At 44.2% G+C, this 17470-nt stretch overlaps 1 protein-coding gene across 1 annotated transcript in view; it reads right to left on the bottom strand.

Moving 5' to 3' along the window:
- Positions 1–647: 647 nt before the first annotated feature.
- The window catches only part of angpt1 (angiopoietin 1), a gene marked incomplete at its 5' end in the record, with an annotated part of 49056 nt that continues 32233 nt past the window's right edge, over positions 648–17470 (bottom strand). Inside the window, 2 exons of the mRNA XM_080837390.1 lie at positions 648–914; positions 4748–4878. Of these exons, the coding sequence (XP_080693516.1) occupies positions 751–914; positions 4748–4878 (295 nt within the window). The 3' untranslated portion in view covers positions 648–750. The remainder of the gene's footprint in view (positions 915–4747; positions 4879–17470) is intronic.

Here is a 17470-nt window from a genome sequence, read left to right as displayed (position 1 = left end):
AGCTATTGGCCAATGGCCTTGTTCTCAGACTCATTGTTCCATTCTGTTGCCCATGAAAGACAAATATTACACATATTATGCTATAAGTGACCTTGCAAGTTGAGTGGTGTGCAATGATTCTCCTTCTCGGATTGCCTGGGAAATGTATGTACAAAAGAGTATAGCATTGCAAATGTATCAAACTAAATTACTGGTATACAAAAAAAATGCATAAAATATAAAATAATATCTCATGTCCCGAAGGTAATTGTGCAATTTGATCATCCATGTTACATAAAAAAAAAGACAAAATGATTCAAACATCTCCTTCTTGGTTTTCCTAATGACTTTCCAGGTGGAGAGAGTTCAGTGAGCGTCTTAACACGCCAAATAAGCCAAAGGCCAGTCACATCCCATCAAAGGCAAGAACAGTAGTCCTCTCATCCAGGGGTGAGAAGTGTATGGCACTTGAAGTTCATACCTTGGATCTAAAAATAACAGAACCAAGCTTGTCTTCCAAAAGTCCCGAAGAGCTGAAGCACCTATCATGGCAGAAACGCCGCCATGATAAGAATAGGCTGCCACTCCCTCCAAAAATCCCTCCGTCTAATTCCTGGAGAGAGGTTATCAGGCAAAAGTGTCACTTGCCACCAGGTAGTATAAGGCTCGCCAGACGAGTTCAGTGGAGTCGCTGGATGTCATGCAAGATGCCGCTGAGAAGCACTGGTCAGGACATTTCCGACAGTGCTCTGGCGTGGAATGGAGGGGTCATTATAAGAAGTCCAGGGGTCGGATCATCATTGTGGTGGCGCGAAGCGAGTAGCTGGGGCCCTTGAAGTAGTGCCACTTGATGCCGTTGAGTTTGCCCACATGTTGCCCTTGGGAGTAGTACATGCCGTTGAGGTTTGATGGGCCACAAGCGTCAAACCACCAGCCTGTTCAGAAACAGGAGAAAATCAGTCAGCATGGAGGATTATAAATCAATAAAATAAGCATGAATCAGACAATGTCTCCTGAATGAACTGACTGTTGGACTGTTGAACTGTTGAATGAACTGAATGAAAGGTTCAGAAACAAAAAACAAAAACAGTTCAAAGGCATACACACATCAGGCCAAAAGTTCAGCTGTCATTCCAGAGAGGGCTAACTGTTATGGTACAGGTTAGGAATGAGTGGCAGCGCCTGATGCTCCTGACGGTATCTGGAGAAAAGGTGTGCAGTGTTACCCTGTAGGTGCACCTTAGGCCAACCTGCCTGTTACATGGGGAACAACTTGGCTCCATTCAATGGAGATAAATCCTGCCAGCAAAAAGCTTGGTAAGAAAACCTGTGTTTGCACTGTCTATTATACTATGCAAACACACACATAAATGCAGTCAAAAGATATACGATATAAAGTCTAAAGAAGGCGCATAACAGCTGCCAATAAAATACATTTTTGAGTTCAGCCAGGACTCTTGTAGAATGCCATAGGCTGTAGTGTAGCGTAGCTTAGTTTCCACTCGGGCAGCCTATTTAAAGAGAGTGTATACTTTCAAGGGCAAACTTTAATTGCTGCTACTGCCAAACTCGTTCATCTCAAACTCGTCATTGTTCATATATTAGCTGTACATTGCTGCTGCCTTTGTGATTTCTAAATATATCAATGCTTATTTTATTGCTCACCCACCAGTCACCTCACTACCAACTTCTTGCTCAAGCAACATATGCTCTAATAAGAATGCATTGTATCTCTTGCATAATCCAGTTCCCTCTTTTTACACATATCTCCCTATATATATATCATGTTTGTTGTAGGCCCCTTAAATGCTACAAGCCTTTGTGTCCAGCTTGTTACTTCCCTTTCATACAAGGGATTACTGTGAACTATTATGCACTGTTAATAAGCATGGCTGCACCTGCCAGCGTCCACCCTAAGACATTTTCTCTGGATCAAACAATGTTCGCAAGAGTTATAAGAGACTTTGTGTTTTGTGGCAAGCACTGGCAAGTTGGCAAAGTTTGAGGGTCTGCCACGCCCACACCTTCCGACTTATGAGAAAACCCAATATGACTTTTAGTCGCCCATGGCTGAAGAGTAACCTGACCACATTTCAAGGCGTTTCCATTAAATTTGTCGGAGGAGTTCGATCAGATGCGAGGTGTGCAAACGCCGTCAAAACGCATCTTCCACTCAAAATGGCCAACTTCCTGTGGACCTGCCACCATGGCGTCGAGAGACTTTTTGGTGCGTCCAAGCATGATGAAGACGTGTACCGAATTCCGTCAAGCTACGCCAAAATAACCCCAATGCACAGGGTTTTTTGCAATGTTCTAGGGGGCGCTACAGAGCCATTTTGCTCCATCCATGGACAAAAACTCTACCGAAGATAGACGGTAACAGGCTTGATGTCCCTGGCAAATTTGGTAATTTTTCGAGCACTTTGGCGTATATGCGATTGAGTTATAAGAGACTTTGTGTTTTGCGGCAAGCACTAACAAGTTGGCAAAGTTGGTAATTTTCCGAGCACTTTGACATATATTCGATTAAAACACCTCATTTTTGCTTTTTAATTTGTATCTAGGTGGCGCTATACATGTAATGACTGGTTATGGTATGGGTTTACATGGCCCCTTGACACAAACATACAAGAACAATTTGGCCCTCCAAGGCCCTAGGGTTCTCGGGATATTCGAAGAAAACTGTGTCGCGCCACCTACAGGCCAGTTGGTGTATAATCATATAAATCAATTTATTGGACGCCCCCCCGTAAACGGAATTCCACGAAACTTAACGTGCAGTGAGAAGGTGTCATAATGATCCCACACCTCCGATTTCGTGCAGTTCTGACCTTGTCAACTTACAAATAAAATGTTTAACAACACTCCATTTTTGCTTTTTCATTTGTAACTAGGTGGCGCTATACATGAAATAAGTGGTAGTGGAATGGTTGACGTGGCCTCTTAAGACCAACATACAAAAAAAATGTGGTCCTCCTAAGCCCTACGGTTAACGACTTATTCACAGTAAACTGAATCGCCCCACCCTCTCTAAAACGGGTCCAGTCCGACGGGGGTGCAACGGATCAAAACGAAACTCAATGGTTCCACGCTCATCTAGTGGGGCTACATGCCCAACAAAATTCGTGCACCTCGGTGTTTCAGTGTCCCGGGAATCGCTGACAGAAAATCGGCAAACAGAATAAAAAAAAAACTCTGACTACACCTATATAATCATAATAAACCCATGTATATCCTATTCAATAATATTCAATGACTATACATTTGTGCATACCTTGATACTGCTGCCATTACTCAATACAATGAAGTACCAACTGAATTATAGGTCATGAATATCTTGCTCTTGCGGTGGGGTGGTAGGACTAGACAATGACAATGAAAACAAAGCAGAACTCTGAACTGTGTTCCTTGGAAACGCATGCCACCCACGGTGCCAATCGGCCAGTGACCAGTGGCCGCTTTCTGACCCCCAGCTCGTATGTCAAGATACCAGTGGGCTGTGACATTTCCAGAAAGGCTCCCATAGTGTCATACAGCTGTCATGTCATTGGTCAGGGATCGCTGTGGTAGACGTTCCCTATTGGTGAACAGTGTTGGGGGGCATGTTACCATGGCAACAGATAGGAGCCTGCCGGCTGACTGGCCGGCCTGCAGGCATTTCATGGGTTCTTGGGTGTATGGATTTAAAATTGTTACAATATCCCAAACACAAATAACAACTCTCTCTCTCTCTCTCTCTCTCTCTCTCTCTCTCTCTCACTAACTCTCTCTCTCTCTCACTCACTCTCACACACACACAATGCATTTAAACTCATAAAGTGGGGAAGATGAAGAACATGGAGATGAAGGGGATGAGAATTCTTCAGACATTTGCTCGTTGTAGCCTTCCAGAGCAGCCAGGCTGTCAGAAATAAAGCGAACCCGATCCATCAACACCCTTCTCATCTGCACTTCCTCTGAATGCACGCTATCAAGTATCCTTCTCCAGGGCTTGTGGTTGAGGCCTAATCCTCCTCACCCCAATCTCTGTTGCTAACCTTTATGTGGAACATCCTGACATAAATTTTTCTCAGGGTCCTGTTAAGCAAACTTGTTTGCTTGCCATGACAACTGAACCAAATGGGAGTGAGCGCAGATCCAGATCTAAAGAGCACCATTCTCAAGCCGAACAGGCCATTGTGTTGCCGTTGATGATGAACCTTTGAGATCCGACTCTTCACACATTGCTCTTTGTGAACCTGGTCTGGCACGGACAAAGCCCTAGTCTACAGGGTTTTAGCGAATCTTTCGACATGAAGGGGGAGGAGAATTTAACGTCACTTCTAATCTTGAAGACACTTCGGTGCCGGGCCCTCCATGGCTAGCGAAAAAACCTGCCCCGCAAAGGGTGAACGATTCTCACACAGTACGCAGAGGGTCCCACAAAGACCTTGTTCTTTCACAGCAGACACTTCCTGTGCCAAACAGGAAACCACTAAACGTTGTTGACTTCTCACAGGCCTGGACATTTGACTCCTGGTTCTCAGACACCGTTTCCAGTGCTTTCAAGCCTTAAGCGTCGGACAGGCGTGGTGCGATTGCTGCAACTCAGGTTTTAGCCGCAGAAAGTTGACATAAAAAGACAGATTCTTGGGTTCTTGGCAAATGATAAAACCTCAAATCCTGTGAACTCTCAGACGATGGAGCGTTCATTAAATGGTATGTGGGAGCAAGGCCGTGTCGAGGCCGTCTTCATTAGTGTCATAATTGCACAGAGTCGTGGACTTACCGCCAGTGAGCATGAGAGCGCACTTGCACATGCAGTTGTCGTTGTCCACATCTTTGGTGCTGAAATCTGCCCCGTGGATCACTAGACTGCTCAGACGTCCCGCTGTGCCTGTGTGGCTCTTCAGGAACAACCTATAGAGAGAGAGAGAAAGAGAGAGAAAGAGAGAGAGAGGGGGGGAGGGAGGGAGAGAGAGAGAGAGAAGATATAAGACTAAGAGCTTTTTATTATTGTGTGACATCATGGAATGGGAATTATTATTTGCAACGATTGTTCAAATCAAGAGGAGCAGATGACAAAACATCTGATCACAGTCGACTGCCAAGGAATAATTGCCCATTGTGATAGAATGATCCATTCTGCTGCTCACAATCCACCTATGCTGCACATTCCTAAATGTCTGCGCACACCATGCCCTCACACACAGACACACACACACACACACACACAAACACACACACACACACACACACTCTCAGGGCCTTCACATTTGGAGAGTGTACCGGCAGCCATTTCACTCAGCAGGGGCTGCTCGACCTAACCTGCACATGTGGAACCTGTAAATCTGGACTTCCTCCCCGCACCACTGGCCCCTTGTCTCCTGACGGCCATCCCCCAAACCGCTTGCACACAAAAGAAGCTATGAGGTCCACTTTGCTGGGCCCCGACTGAGGTGCGATGTCCACAGGGGGTGGAAAAGGAAGAAGCCGTTAGGTGGAACCCCGCGGGCCGTGGCCTCACTTCAGCTTATTTCCCCAGCCTAGCCCTTGGTCAGTTCTCTGCAGTCGCACATGTGCGCGACTCCAGTTGCTTTGAACCGAAATGTCCTCACTAAAGATGCAAAAAGTCGATAATGCAAACTCATGTTCCCCATTACAACCTTTTTTATTCTCAACTTGTAACCATTATCTCAAAACAGAAACAGATTTGACTGTGCAAGAATTATGAATAACAAATGCCGCATCCTGTGTACCATTGTTACACTGACATGGTCAGTTCTGGACCTCTTTTTGGGGGTCTGGCTCGCGGCCCACTGGGAGAAAATGAAAGGAAAAGGGGGAACCAAAGGGAATGTTTTTCGCTGTCCATCCTGCTGCGACCTCCATCATTAGGAGTCGGGTGGAGAGCCCGCTTCTTTAAAGTCTTATTATGGCAGACTCGTGCAACACGTCCCTGACTCCCATGACGCCAAACACGTCCCCGACCCCCATGACGCCAAGGAAAAGCACAACGCCAATGAAGAACACCCATTTCAAGCACACTTCGTTTCAACTTAGAATGACTTCCTGAAATCCACTGCTGTTAACGGGAATGCACAAGGGTAGCGTGTGTGTCATACATCTACAGCCTGAAAATGGCTCAGAGTTTATGTGTACAGTTTAGTGAATGAGGCTCGTTTTGTGTTGACGTTTGCTTTTTTCAGAACATTTCTTCTACAAGGGTTGTGAAAGGTTTCAAAAGTAGGACCTGTCACCCCAAAAGTGTTCAGGCGCAGAGGATTGACAGCAATTAAAGTGCTATTCAGATGTCACGGCCACCGAGCCAGGGAAAAATGCCTGTGCAAGACTTCTCTGCAAAACATCTCTCATCTCCTCCAGTCTGCAAAGTAGAAAAACAGAGCAGTCACTTATGATGTAAGCCCACTGCACTTTGTTACTTTGAAAGGCGTTTGCTTTTATTAAGTATTGAGAAGAGTGAGTGAACTTGAGGACATTTTGCAATTCAAATATACAGTCCAGCATTAGCACAGCAATAAATCTTGCAAAAGTACAATATGATGAATGTGAAAGTCACATCTCAATATAACTGGCTATGTAACCATTTCTCGATCGCTAATAATATGCTATTCATTATATTTGGTGGTCCAGCACTGCACATAAGTGTAGGCCCTAGACAGTGGGACACTGGTGGATGCTGCTGGTATAGAGGAGGTTAGGTCATAGTAAGCCCCATCTGTAAGACAGGTGTCAAGGCAGACTTCTGTCATCACGGACAACTGAGGCATAACCCCCTATGGCTACAGCTGCAAACATTATAAAGTCTACAAGCTGCGGGCCTGTATGCACAGCGTGGGGTATACCGCATCTCCTTGGCTTCTTATTATGCATGCAATGAAATATTTACTGGACACTCTACGGACACTCAACTCTGACCCAATGGCCAAGCATCCAGTTCCTAAAGAACACGTGTTCTAAAAAAGAAATGTGTGTATTTACTGGACTGGAAGACATGTTGCATAAGCGTCTGTTATACCGACAAAGATAATAAACCACAAACGTAATACAAATCTGCACCTTTTAAACGTAATAATCTCACAAAAACGTTATAACTAAATTCCCACACACAATAATTATTATTCAATTTGATATTAGGTTGATCTTTGGGGGACTTTTCTTATGAAAATTTAAAACAGTCACACATTTCTCTTAATGTAGTGAGACCATAGTCCACCCAAACCCTCAAATCCAGTGAGGAGGATTTCATGCATGCATGCACACACACACACACACACACACAGACTCATACACGCATGCACATATGCGCACGCACAATAAGAATCGATGCCTTCTCAATTTTGCAGCCTGGACTCTAACTATAAACTTGAAATAAACTAATATACCCAACCAGAAAATGTCATGAGATGGTGATGATTTTTAACAAACATACTCTGATACAACAAGTAGAATTTCACTTTATTTGTGATTTATTACATTTGATGTTGCAAACTTTCTACCACCCCACAAATGTAATAACTTCCTGCAAATGTAATAATTATTACATTTGTGGAAAATAAGCTATTACGTTTGTGGTAGGCAACGGTTATTACCTCTGTGGGAAGTTATTAGATTGTGTGTCATCCAAGTCTTTATGTATTGATAGAGATCACAAAACACACTTAACAGTTAAAGCAGTGAATAGTACAGGCAACGGCAACCAGGAAAAAACCCCGACCAAAACAAGAACTCTATTATAAAGATGTTGGCTGCAAGACCTCACAATCAGTAAAGCATCTTTACCTAAGGCTATTTGTACTGCTATATTAAACATACCTTCTTCTTCTTCACGTAAGCCACCATCAGACACAGTCCAAAAGTAGCACTGGATGCCAGTGCTGAGTAGGACAACTCGGGGCTAAAGTCAGTGAAGGGGAAGAGACTGTCTTCCTGTGCATACAGACATTCGGTTGTCTTGTCTTGTCATGCTAGCACAGCACAAGGGCAGTATTTAACTTGGGGCAGAGGGTTAAATATCCACATGGCCAGTGGAACCCCCAACATCCCTACAGACCATTCACAGCCTGTACCAGATGAGCTTCAGTGAAAATAACTTCATAAACGATTGGCCAAGGCTCATTAACAAAATCTATGGCTGACAAAGAAGGAAAAAACGTGAAGAAAAGGGAGAGGAGGGGAAGAAAGAGGGGAAAGGAATGGAGAGTGATTTATTTAGTATTACACAACGACACCCCAAGGGCAGTAGGCTTGGTGTCCTGCCATCTTATTTTCCTAATAATCGAAAATGATTGTGGTTTGTTAGTGTTCCTTGATCACCGGAAATGTGACATTTAGACAGAGAAAGGGGATGGGTGTAACGTATTTTTCATCATTATTTCTGTGTGTCGTATATTTCATTTTACGGCCCCAGGAGCTCTCCTGAATGAAGACTGTGATTAGGTCTTTGAGATGAAAACATTTATAGAGTTGCGTAATAATAATACCCTAATTCCAATCATAGTGCCGTTACTCCACAGAGATCTCGATTTGTGGCGATTCATTTCCACACCAAGAGTGAGAGTGAAACTGAGCATGTTAGTCAGACAGCAAATTACAAAGAGACAGAGAGAGAGAGAGAGAGAGAGAGAGAGAGAGAGAGAGAGAAAATGAGAGGAGGAGTTGATGGAGGGGACAAAAACGGTTTACACAGCACGTCTGAGAGACAAACCCTCCTTCGCTTCCTCACTGAACCAACATGCCTCCTGCTCCGACAATGTTTTTTTTTTCTGTTCCGGGGGAATTTGTGGGGGTGCCCCTGAGTTTATGAAAGCAAAACGCAATGAGCACACTGTTTGGAAACCCCTAAATGACAAACCCATTATTGTAGTGGGGTGGCCCTTAATGTCACAGAGTAATCACTCGGTTGAGGCAGTTGAGGGGCAGAGCAGCTACTAGCGTCCTGGTGTATGTGAGAACATGGAGCTCTGAGGCTCAAAGAGCATCTTAAAAAGAGAAAGAGTAAGTCACAAATGCCATGAGCGGCCTATCCACCAGGGAAAGTCACAATACACGCAAAAATTCCACCTGTGAGCAACGGAGAAAAAATAAAAGAACATTCATATTTTGTTGCCTCTTAACTAGAAAGACATCGGACTTCAGCTGGTGTCAACTTGGTGCTGACAACCTCTCCCTCTCATGCCAAAGTCCATGTAAGTAACACAGAACCCTATCACCCCTTCAACGTCATCGGCTAGATCAATTAAAGTCCATGTAGGCCTAAGTAACGCAGAACCCTATCACCGCTTCAACTTCATCTGCTAAATCAAATTTGACAAGATTATGTTCCATCTTGTATGCTTACCCGACTGAAGAATTTCATCAGGCCCATTCAAACCACACGTGAAATAAGACAGACGATTTAATTTCACGGCACTCGTAACATCCCTTCACCTTTGCAGAGCTGCCGATGAATGGTTTATTTACCAAAGGGATCGTAACTTTACACAGGTGAAGGTAGACATGCGACTTAGCAGTGCTTTGTTATTCTGGGAATGCTATCCCTACGGTAACGTCTTACCCCTAATCCTTTTTGGGATGGTATTCCTCTTACCACACTGAACCTCCCCTGTCTTTACTTGGTGTGACATACGGTATTAATAACCCAAAGATTGCCTCCTTCTTGGAGAGGGCAGAAAATGACAAGCCTTTCAAACTTGCTCCTTTCATCCTGAAACAAAAGTCGTGACTGAACCTGCTGGTTCGCTTTTCATCTCCCTGTGGATACTGCCGCAGCTGAACCTGCTGTTGTCTGCTTGCCTGCTGCTTGCTGCCGCCCACCTGGTACTCATTACCCAGGTGACCCAGGGCCTGTGTGGATCACGCCTGGGGTTAATGGCCATGTCCAGAGTGCACTGAAACACTGGGCACACAAATGAGTCGAGCGGCAAACTACTCACGAATAATTAGTGTGGACTCACACATGGCATACGTACACAACACACACAGACACACAAACACACACACAAGGTATACTGTAAGCCAGTGGAGGCTTCTCCATTGTGGAGAGGGAGGAAGATCCTCCTTAACATTTTGAGAATAAAAAGTGTACTTTGCCCAGACTACTGTGATTCATTAAAAACCTTAAATATGACTACTTTAATACCTTTGTATATGTAGTGTTAGTTTCCCTGGGTAAAGATGACATTAGCACCCCCTATCGCTATCGAAAATTACTGCTGGAGGACCTTCCTCCCTCTACCCTCCATTGACTCCCATTCATTTCTGCCTGCGCGGGCGGCTGGTGGAATGCGTTCACTTCAAAGGCAGAGAGGAGGACTATCCTCCTCTGAGAGGGTGTGACTAGTTTAGGGGTCTGGATAGCGCCAAAATCTATTAACGAATAGGCTGGAGTCACGTCTGCGCTATGAACCAATAAGCAGAAGCCCTGGATATGGTGGGTGGGGTTATCCCCTCAAATCTAGGCTACGAAAGATAATCTGCTCAGTCTAAGAGACACAGTCAAGCAAGAAGATCTGATCATTTTAACAATGAGAACACATTAGCAAATTAGCAAATAAAGTAAACTATGGAAACCAAGGACATTGTTCATGTTTTATTACAGAAACCATTCCATGGGGTGAGTTACAATGACAAGTTGGCCATTAAAGCAACAGGTAGACCAATTCCAAAGATTGAAATCACCAAAAGCAATGGCAGAGTCAGTGTCGTGAGTGCTACATGGTTTGCTAGGTACTCGTGGCTGACTGGTAGCATTACCAACAATCGGTTGTATTGCTGGCCCATGTAAATAGTTGTGAAATAATGTTCATGTTGTTCTTTTACTTGTTGCCTTTGTTACTCTAAAGGTTATTTTAAACTTACTTCGCCGACACTTTCGAAACCGCCGACAAGGCTGCTGCGTTTAAACTTCAACAGTCGCCTATGTAATCAACGTTCTCGTGACATTTGAATGTACTGACGTAGGCGGAGGACACCAGCCATTCGTTGTTGTCAAAGTTGTCAAGTCAACGGCGTGCGCCTTTTTTCTAGCCAATAATCCTTGCGCAAAAGGATGTAAGTGAATGATTCAGAGCATGATGCATTTGAAATGGCATCAATTATGGTCTTGTGTCTTCATTCTTCTTAAAACAATTGTAGCTGAAAATAATCAGACAAATTACAACCAATAGCTTCAGTCATTGAGCGGAAAAAATAGGCCCAATGATTGGCCTAGAATCTTTTATTTAGGCCGAATCTTGATTCTTCTCCTTGCCCCTTTTGCTTAATCTTGTCTTAGTCTTAACTCTAGCACTTGCAAGTGTAAGGGCCAAGGGCTGAGATATTTCCCCTATGAAATGAGACGCCACTAGGTTTCGGGTACGTCATGCGTGACTGTGAGCTATGAAACTAGCGATTTAAAAAAAAAAGTCTAATGAAGAACATGGTTGCAAATATATATGTATACAACTGCGTAGAGCACGAAACAAGACTGTCGTCATTTTTAAATTAATTATAAGCCAAAAATACTTACGTAGTGTATGTAGCATGATAGCTGGCAAGCTACCATATAAGCCAATGGAGTGGTGGTATACGCGCTAATTGTATCGGCAAAACTACCGTTTGAAAGTTTCAGTTAAGACCGACAATTCTATGCATCGCTCGTGTAGTACATTTCAGATCAAACCGAGTCATTATAAACATATAAAAAGTTGTGTAGATAGCTTTATTCATGTAAAATATTCCTCGCTTCAAGCAGCCATGTTTTTTTGAAAATTCCCGAGCTGGTTTCGCGGTGTGCTCTGGGATAGCCCTTGGAGGAGCAAGGTAGGTCTCCGATCATCTCAAAAACGAGGGCCATACAGCCCTTAACCTTACTCCTAACCTTACTCCTTAATCAAGTTGGGTATTGAGACACCACTAGCTCTCACATGAACGCGCAATTTCAAGGGTAAGGGGTAAGATAAGGGGTAAGGGGAAGTATTGAGATTGGGCCTTAGTTTTACAAATCAAGAGTAGGCCTGATTTGACTAATTGGCTTTGCATCCTTTCCTTCTGGCCTGGACTAGTCCATCAAAGACATGCTGCCCACCAGCTTTCAAAGTACAATGCTGCCACTGGTGAATTTATTAATTTTATTCACATAATTATCCCTCCCGGCTATTTTGTGCTGTAGTTCACCAAAACACCCTGAGACAACTTGAGTCTCACATACTTATGCCACCAACAGTACAAACGGGCCAATGGCAACCAAGCGCGCAGTCCTTCCTCTCTCACTTTAAAAACCACCAGCCGCCACTGCTGTACGCTATAACTCAGACACGCACAATATATGTTGATTTATCGACTATTGATTTATCGTTGTACATGCATCAAACATGCAGCAACCAATTCACTTTACAATTTAATACAATATAGTTCCAGGCGACATACATTTACACACAATACATCTTATTTAACCATGCAACCATGTGAGAACGGAGGCTCGTAGTGGGAGTAATTTGCAGTTGTTTCTCTAATCCACACATGTCTAAAGGCCGAATTATGCTCTGTTTTAGACGTAACGCGTAAGCACGTAAGATACACAACCCCCCCTTGCGCGGTAAAATACCCCCCCTTACGTGCTTAAGTGCGTCACCCAAAATTCCTGACTATGCAACTTAAACACTACGGCCCTACACAGCTCGCAAAGGCTGTGATTGGCCGGCTACCACAGCCTTTCACACAGAGTCTCACGTTTCCGGGTTAATAGCATACAGTCTTTTTTAGACCCAGACATTTTTTTAAATCATGAATACCCTGCAGACCGTCTCACAAGCCTTTTCTTATGGATTAGGAACAAACATAACAGAAGAGGTCCGAAGACATGAACTCCTTTACAAATCCTCTTTAAACACTTATAAGGACGCTTAAATTACCGCGAATATCCCATTCTCACCCGCGATTGTTTGGAGAGAATGTGGTCATTCACGAACAAATAGGTACTTTCATATTCATTTTCCACCACTTGTGAGTCATGGTGATATCTTTCATTGAGTTCATATTGACGTGAATCCATCAATTGCACCAGCGAGTTTGATAGAATGAGCCCGGTCTGCTCATACAAAAGTTAACAGTAACCTGCCGTTACCTTGTGGCCAGCACCATTGTAGTTACAAGCATTGACAACATGATGAGATTCTCTCGCGTTTACCACCTCATCTTTGAATAATGTAACTCATAAACACATCGTTTTAAAGCCTGTCGCAGTCATTAAAAGATGTCAATAAACGAATTTTTGCGTCATGTGCTGTCTTTTTCGCCACTGGTACTGAATTGCCAACATTTGTATTTTGTGTAACACATGTATTCATAACATCAAGCCTTTCGCCCACTACACTTTCATGCTCTGGTAAGTTTTTTTCCTTTGTCCTGCTGCAATAAATAGGCTTACTTAACTCAAAAAAAAATCTACAGTTCTGGCGTCAATTTGCTTTGCAACACGCAACACGGCTCACAAGCCTTGCAACACGAACCTTAAATCAAAACTTGTCTAAAACAAGTTCCTTGTGTAAATTACGTGCTTACGCGTTACGTCTAAAACAGAGCATAATTCGGCCTTAAGAAGAGAAACTAACTTGTAGTACATCTGGATGCTTCATTCTGATAGTGACGGATTGAATGGTTAGCGGAGGTTATCTTGAGGAGAGGCCAGGCTGGTCTCAGACTGTACCATGATGTGAGTCTGAGAAGACGAGGCCCGCACCTCCTACATGCCCTCCTACACGCCTCCTCCTGCCAAGTCCCGCTCCGAGAAATCCACATCAAATGCCTCTGCGGAGATCTCCTGATTCCAGAAGGGACTCTTTCCATTACCATAAGTAAGAAATCCCTGGGCTTAGGGACTGGCTGAGGAGAAGGAGGGAAGGATATTGGATAAAGATGTAGAACTCTGTCTCTGAGAATAAACATGTAGGGGCCCTGCAATTCTCCCGCAGAGGCTTGCTCACACACACAGAGAGACACACACACACACGAGAGGCGCAGTTTGGTCCTAACCTCGCCTGTGTTTGCGCATACACTCAACTCCCACATGCCGAGATGCTCTCATCCTCCTCAGCATGCAAAGCAAGATGCATGGCCGATTCCGCACTCAGGAAGTAATACCAGGACACTACACTATACGCACACACTGAATCCCTCTCACTGTCTCTAGCGCTATCCCACAGACACATACACACACACACACACATACAGACGTACACTCAAAGGAAAAGAAACAGAAACAAGCAGAGCGGTTGGGTAAACAAATACAAAAAACAACACACAGGCACTCTCGCTCTCTCTCTTACACACACTCACACACACAAACACACACAGACAATCTTGTACACACATACACATTATGTCTATTCCTGTGCTTCAGAGAACTGTGTGTGTGAGAGAGAGACGGAGACAGAGAGACACATAGAGCTCAGATGTTGCTCTCATTAAAATACACAAAGCTGCTGTCTAAACAGCACTACAGTCAGTCTGTCTCTGCGAGGCCAGGTCATTGGAGATGGGTCAGTGCTTTTCAGGCTGTGCCCTGCCAGATGACCAGTAACAACCCCCTCCCCACCCCCAGCTCTAACCCAAAACATCTCTAAACACCGCCACGTTCTCTGTGGATGAGTAGTTTCTGAAGAGATGAAAACACACAACGTGGCAAAGTCACGCCTCCGCAGCAACTTAGGAGGTTGACCCCTTGACCTCCCCTGAACACGCATTCAGCAATGTCTCCCCATAGACCCGAGGAACTGCAAAACAGAAAACTTTCTGCTGTCTCTTCTTCCCCCCAAAAAACCACCAGACACAGACATACCACCAGGAAAAAAGCAAAACATTTTCTGTGCGAGTAATTGCATTTAAATATTCCTGTTCTCAGTCCTTTCTTCAATCTTCAAAAGTAGCTTATTGGATCAAGATTATGCTCTGAGTCCATTATGTTGGACTGAAGGTTTTTTCAGCAAACATTGGCAGGACAACTGGCCTCTCGGTCCAACATAGTGATACTTAAGAGAGCAGCCAACCTGACATTATGACAGTATTGATCATTTTAAGCAATTACGACTCAGGTCCTTTCAGCTGATTGTTATATTTTGGGAAATCAAGAGCATCAGTATCCATAAGTTGTGTACACAGGAGGGTAACAGAACCTTGGCATCGTGCCCAGCTGTTCACCTAACCCTCCCATCCGCCTTTTAATACAGGGCTCTACCCTTCCAACACATGATATGGCTGCTGTTAATGTGTCATCTTTCTTTGGCTCAAGACCACACTCACTATTTAAACATGCTTCCACTCTTTCACAAACAGCGGCTCTTGTTATTGTTCATTTTCACCATGCTAACGCTAAGCTAACCTGAAGGGTTATTTTGGGGCATTTTGAGTGCATGAGTAACCCACATAAGAGTAACTCTCTAAGGGATAGCAGTAGATGCAACCCTTTCATTACCACCTCAAGCCTGTGGCAACAAAGGCATTTCTCCTGCAGTCTCTGTGTGTTTACAGCACATAGTGTTTCACAAGGCCAACTGTACACCGGCCCCTGCCAAAGCCATCAGCTAAATTGTTGGGAAAACAACATGCTCCGCCTTCTGTAATTACGATGACCTGTTTCCACCAAAAAACACAAAGAGGCAGTACGACTGCTAGCTGTGCTTGCGGTGGGACTAAGGGTCAGGCTGAGTAGGGTAACAAAGCACAAGCCATAAATACCCTCGCTAGCTGCTAAAGCTACAGTGTGTTTCGGGGTTCCAGCCACGGAACACTAGTGATAGTGCCAATTCACAGTGGGGGGTTGCTGTCCACTTTTAGACCCATGGCTGTTGATGATTCCTTTCTTGCGAGGGGCAGAACAACTAATTCAAGAATTTGGCGGTAAAAAAAAACAAGTCTCTGAAGTTGGAAGGCTGAGGCATTTGTTGGGCCTCATGCCATTCTCCCACAACGCAAGAACACAATGCCCCAAACGGCCGTGATTCCCATAAATATGATGTGTCGCTCCACCAGATCCGCATAAGCGCCCACATTCTCCGAAACCGGCTTAATAATGCTAAATCCAGAAAATATGTCTTTTATTCACATTTGTAATACAGTTGCCGGCTACAGAGGAGCTTGACCAGATCCAAATGCACCGGGCTGATTCAGCATTTCCTTGTGTATGCAATTTGGAAATCATTATGGTGTAGAAATGGTTATAAATGTGACAGTAAGCCCTTGTTTTTGATTTAGGCTACAGGATTACATTCTTATGTTTCAGCCAGCAATTACAGCATTTCTAAAAAGCAAGTAATTTCCCTTTTTAACTTTGTATTTAGGGTGAAAGCAAGGGGCCTTTGACACACACAGACACACACACACACACACTCACACTTTGGCACGGAGGCGAGTTCTTTCCCCAGCTGGCCAACAACCACACTGTTTGTGATAAACGGAGATACTCATGCTTTTTATAATATTTCTAATGCTAAATAATCCTCTGTGGTTTCTAGTGCATACATAAACTATGTATACATTGAGCCTTCCTGTCTGAGTTTATGCATGTGAAGTGTATGTGTGTGTGTGCATGTGTGTGCATGAACACAATCTGGATATGCGCTGACTATTCAGTATGCTTAAGTCTGCTGTGTATGTATGTGTGTATGTTAATAGCATATATGTGTGTTTGTATAGCATATGTATGTTCAGTTTTGTATATTATGTGTAAGTATCCTGACGGTGAATATTGGGCACCTCTATGTCCGTGCGTGCGAAGCAGGAGGTACGCCTGTAAACGTTCTCCAGTCAGCACTCCCCACAAACCGCAGAGCAAAACCTAACGCTATCTCCCAGCATAATCTCCCTTGTTTCTGTGTGTGGCGAGAGCAGGCATGCAGGCAGGAGAAGCTATCAGGGGGCTATTGCGGACTGAGCCTGGTGCCAAATAGCTGTTATCTTGCATGGCAGCCACTCCAGCAGTTGGTCTCTGGCAGCCTGGAGCAACGATTTGTTTTATCAAACGTAGGAGGAATCTATGGTCATCATACCACACTAGCCAGAGGGAGGGAGAGGAGAGCTCTTTATTGAGATCAACACACCTACTGGGTCGTTGCAGCTCTTTTTTTAGACTTGTTGTAACCCATTACTAAAGGTGTGTGTGTGTGTGTGTGTGTGTGTGTGTGTGTGTGTGTGTGTGTGTATTGTGAGTATGCAGTATATGTGTGACTTTATTTGCTGAGGACAGTAATAGATGGCGTGCCAGTAATATGTTGTTTTAGAGGGAGAGAGAGAAAGAGAGACAGCAAGAGAGAGAGAGAGCGTGCCAATGGCTTCCCCTATGAAAAGCTTTTCGAGATCACTTGGAGAGAACCTTAACTCTAGTGAACACAGTGGCTTAGCACTTTGGGTGGGAGGCTCACAGCAGGGAGGCTGTCATCAACACGCTCAGAGAAATTTCCGACAAATCAGATCTGACAATTGTTTCAGGAAAACCCTTGCTGTGGCTCCTATCTGA

Source organism: Sprattus sprattus (assembly GCF_963457725.1).
Source record: "Sprattus sprattus genome assembly, chromosome: 4".
NCBI lineage: Eukaryota > Metazoa > Chordata > Actinopteri > Clupeiformes > Clupeidae > Sprattus > Sprattus sprattus.
The sequence above is the reverse complement of the archived record's forward strand: the minus strand, read 5'-3'. Positions and strand labels throughout refer to the sequence as shown.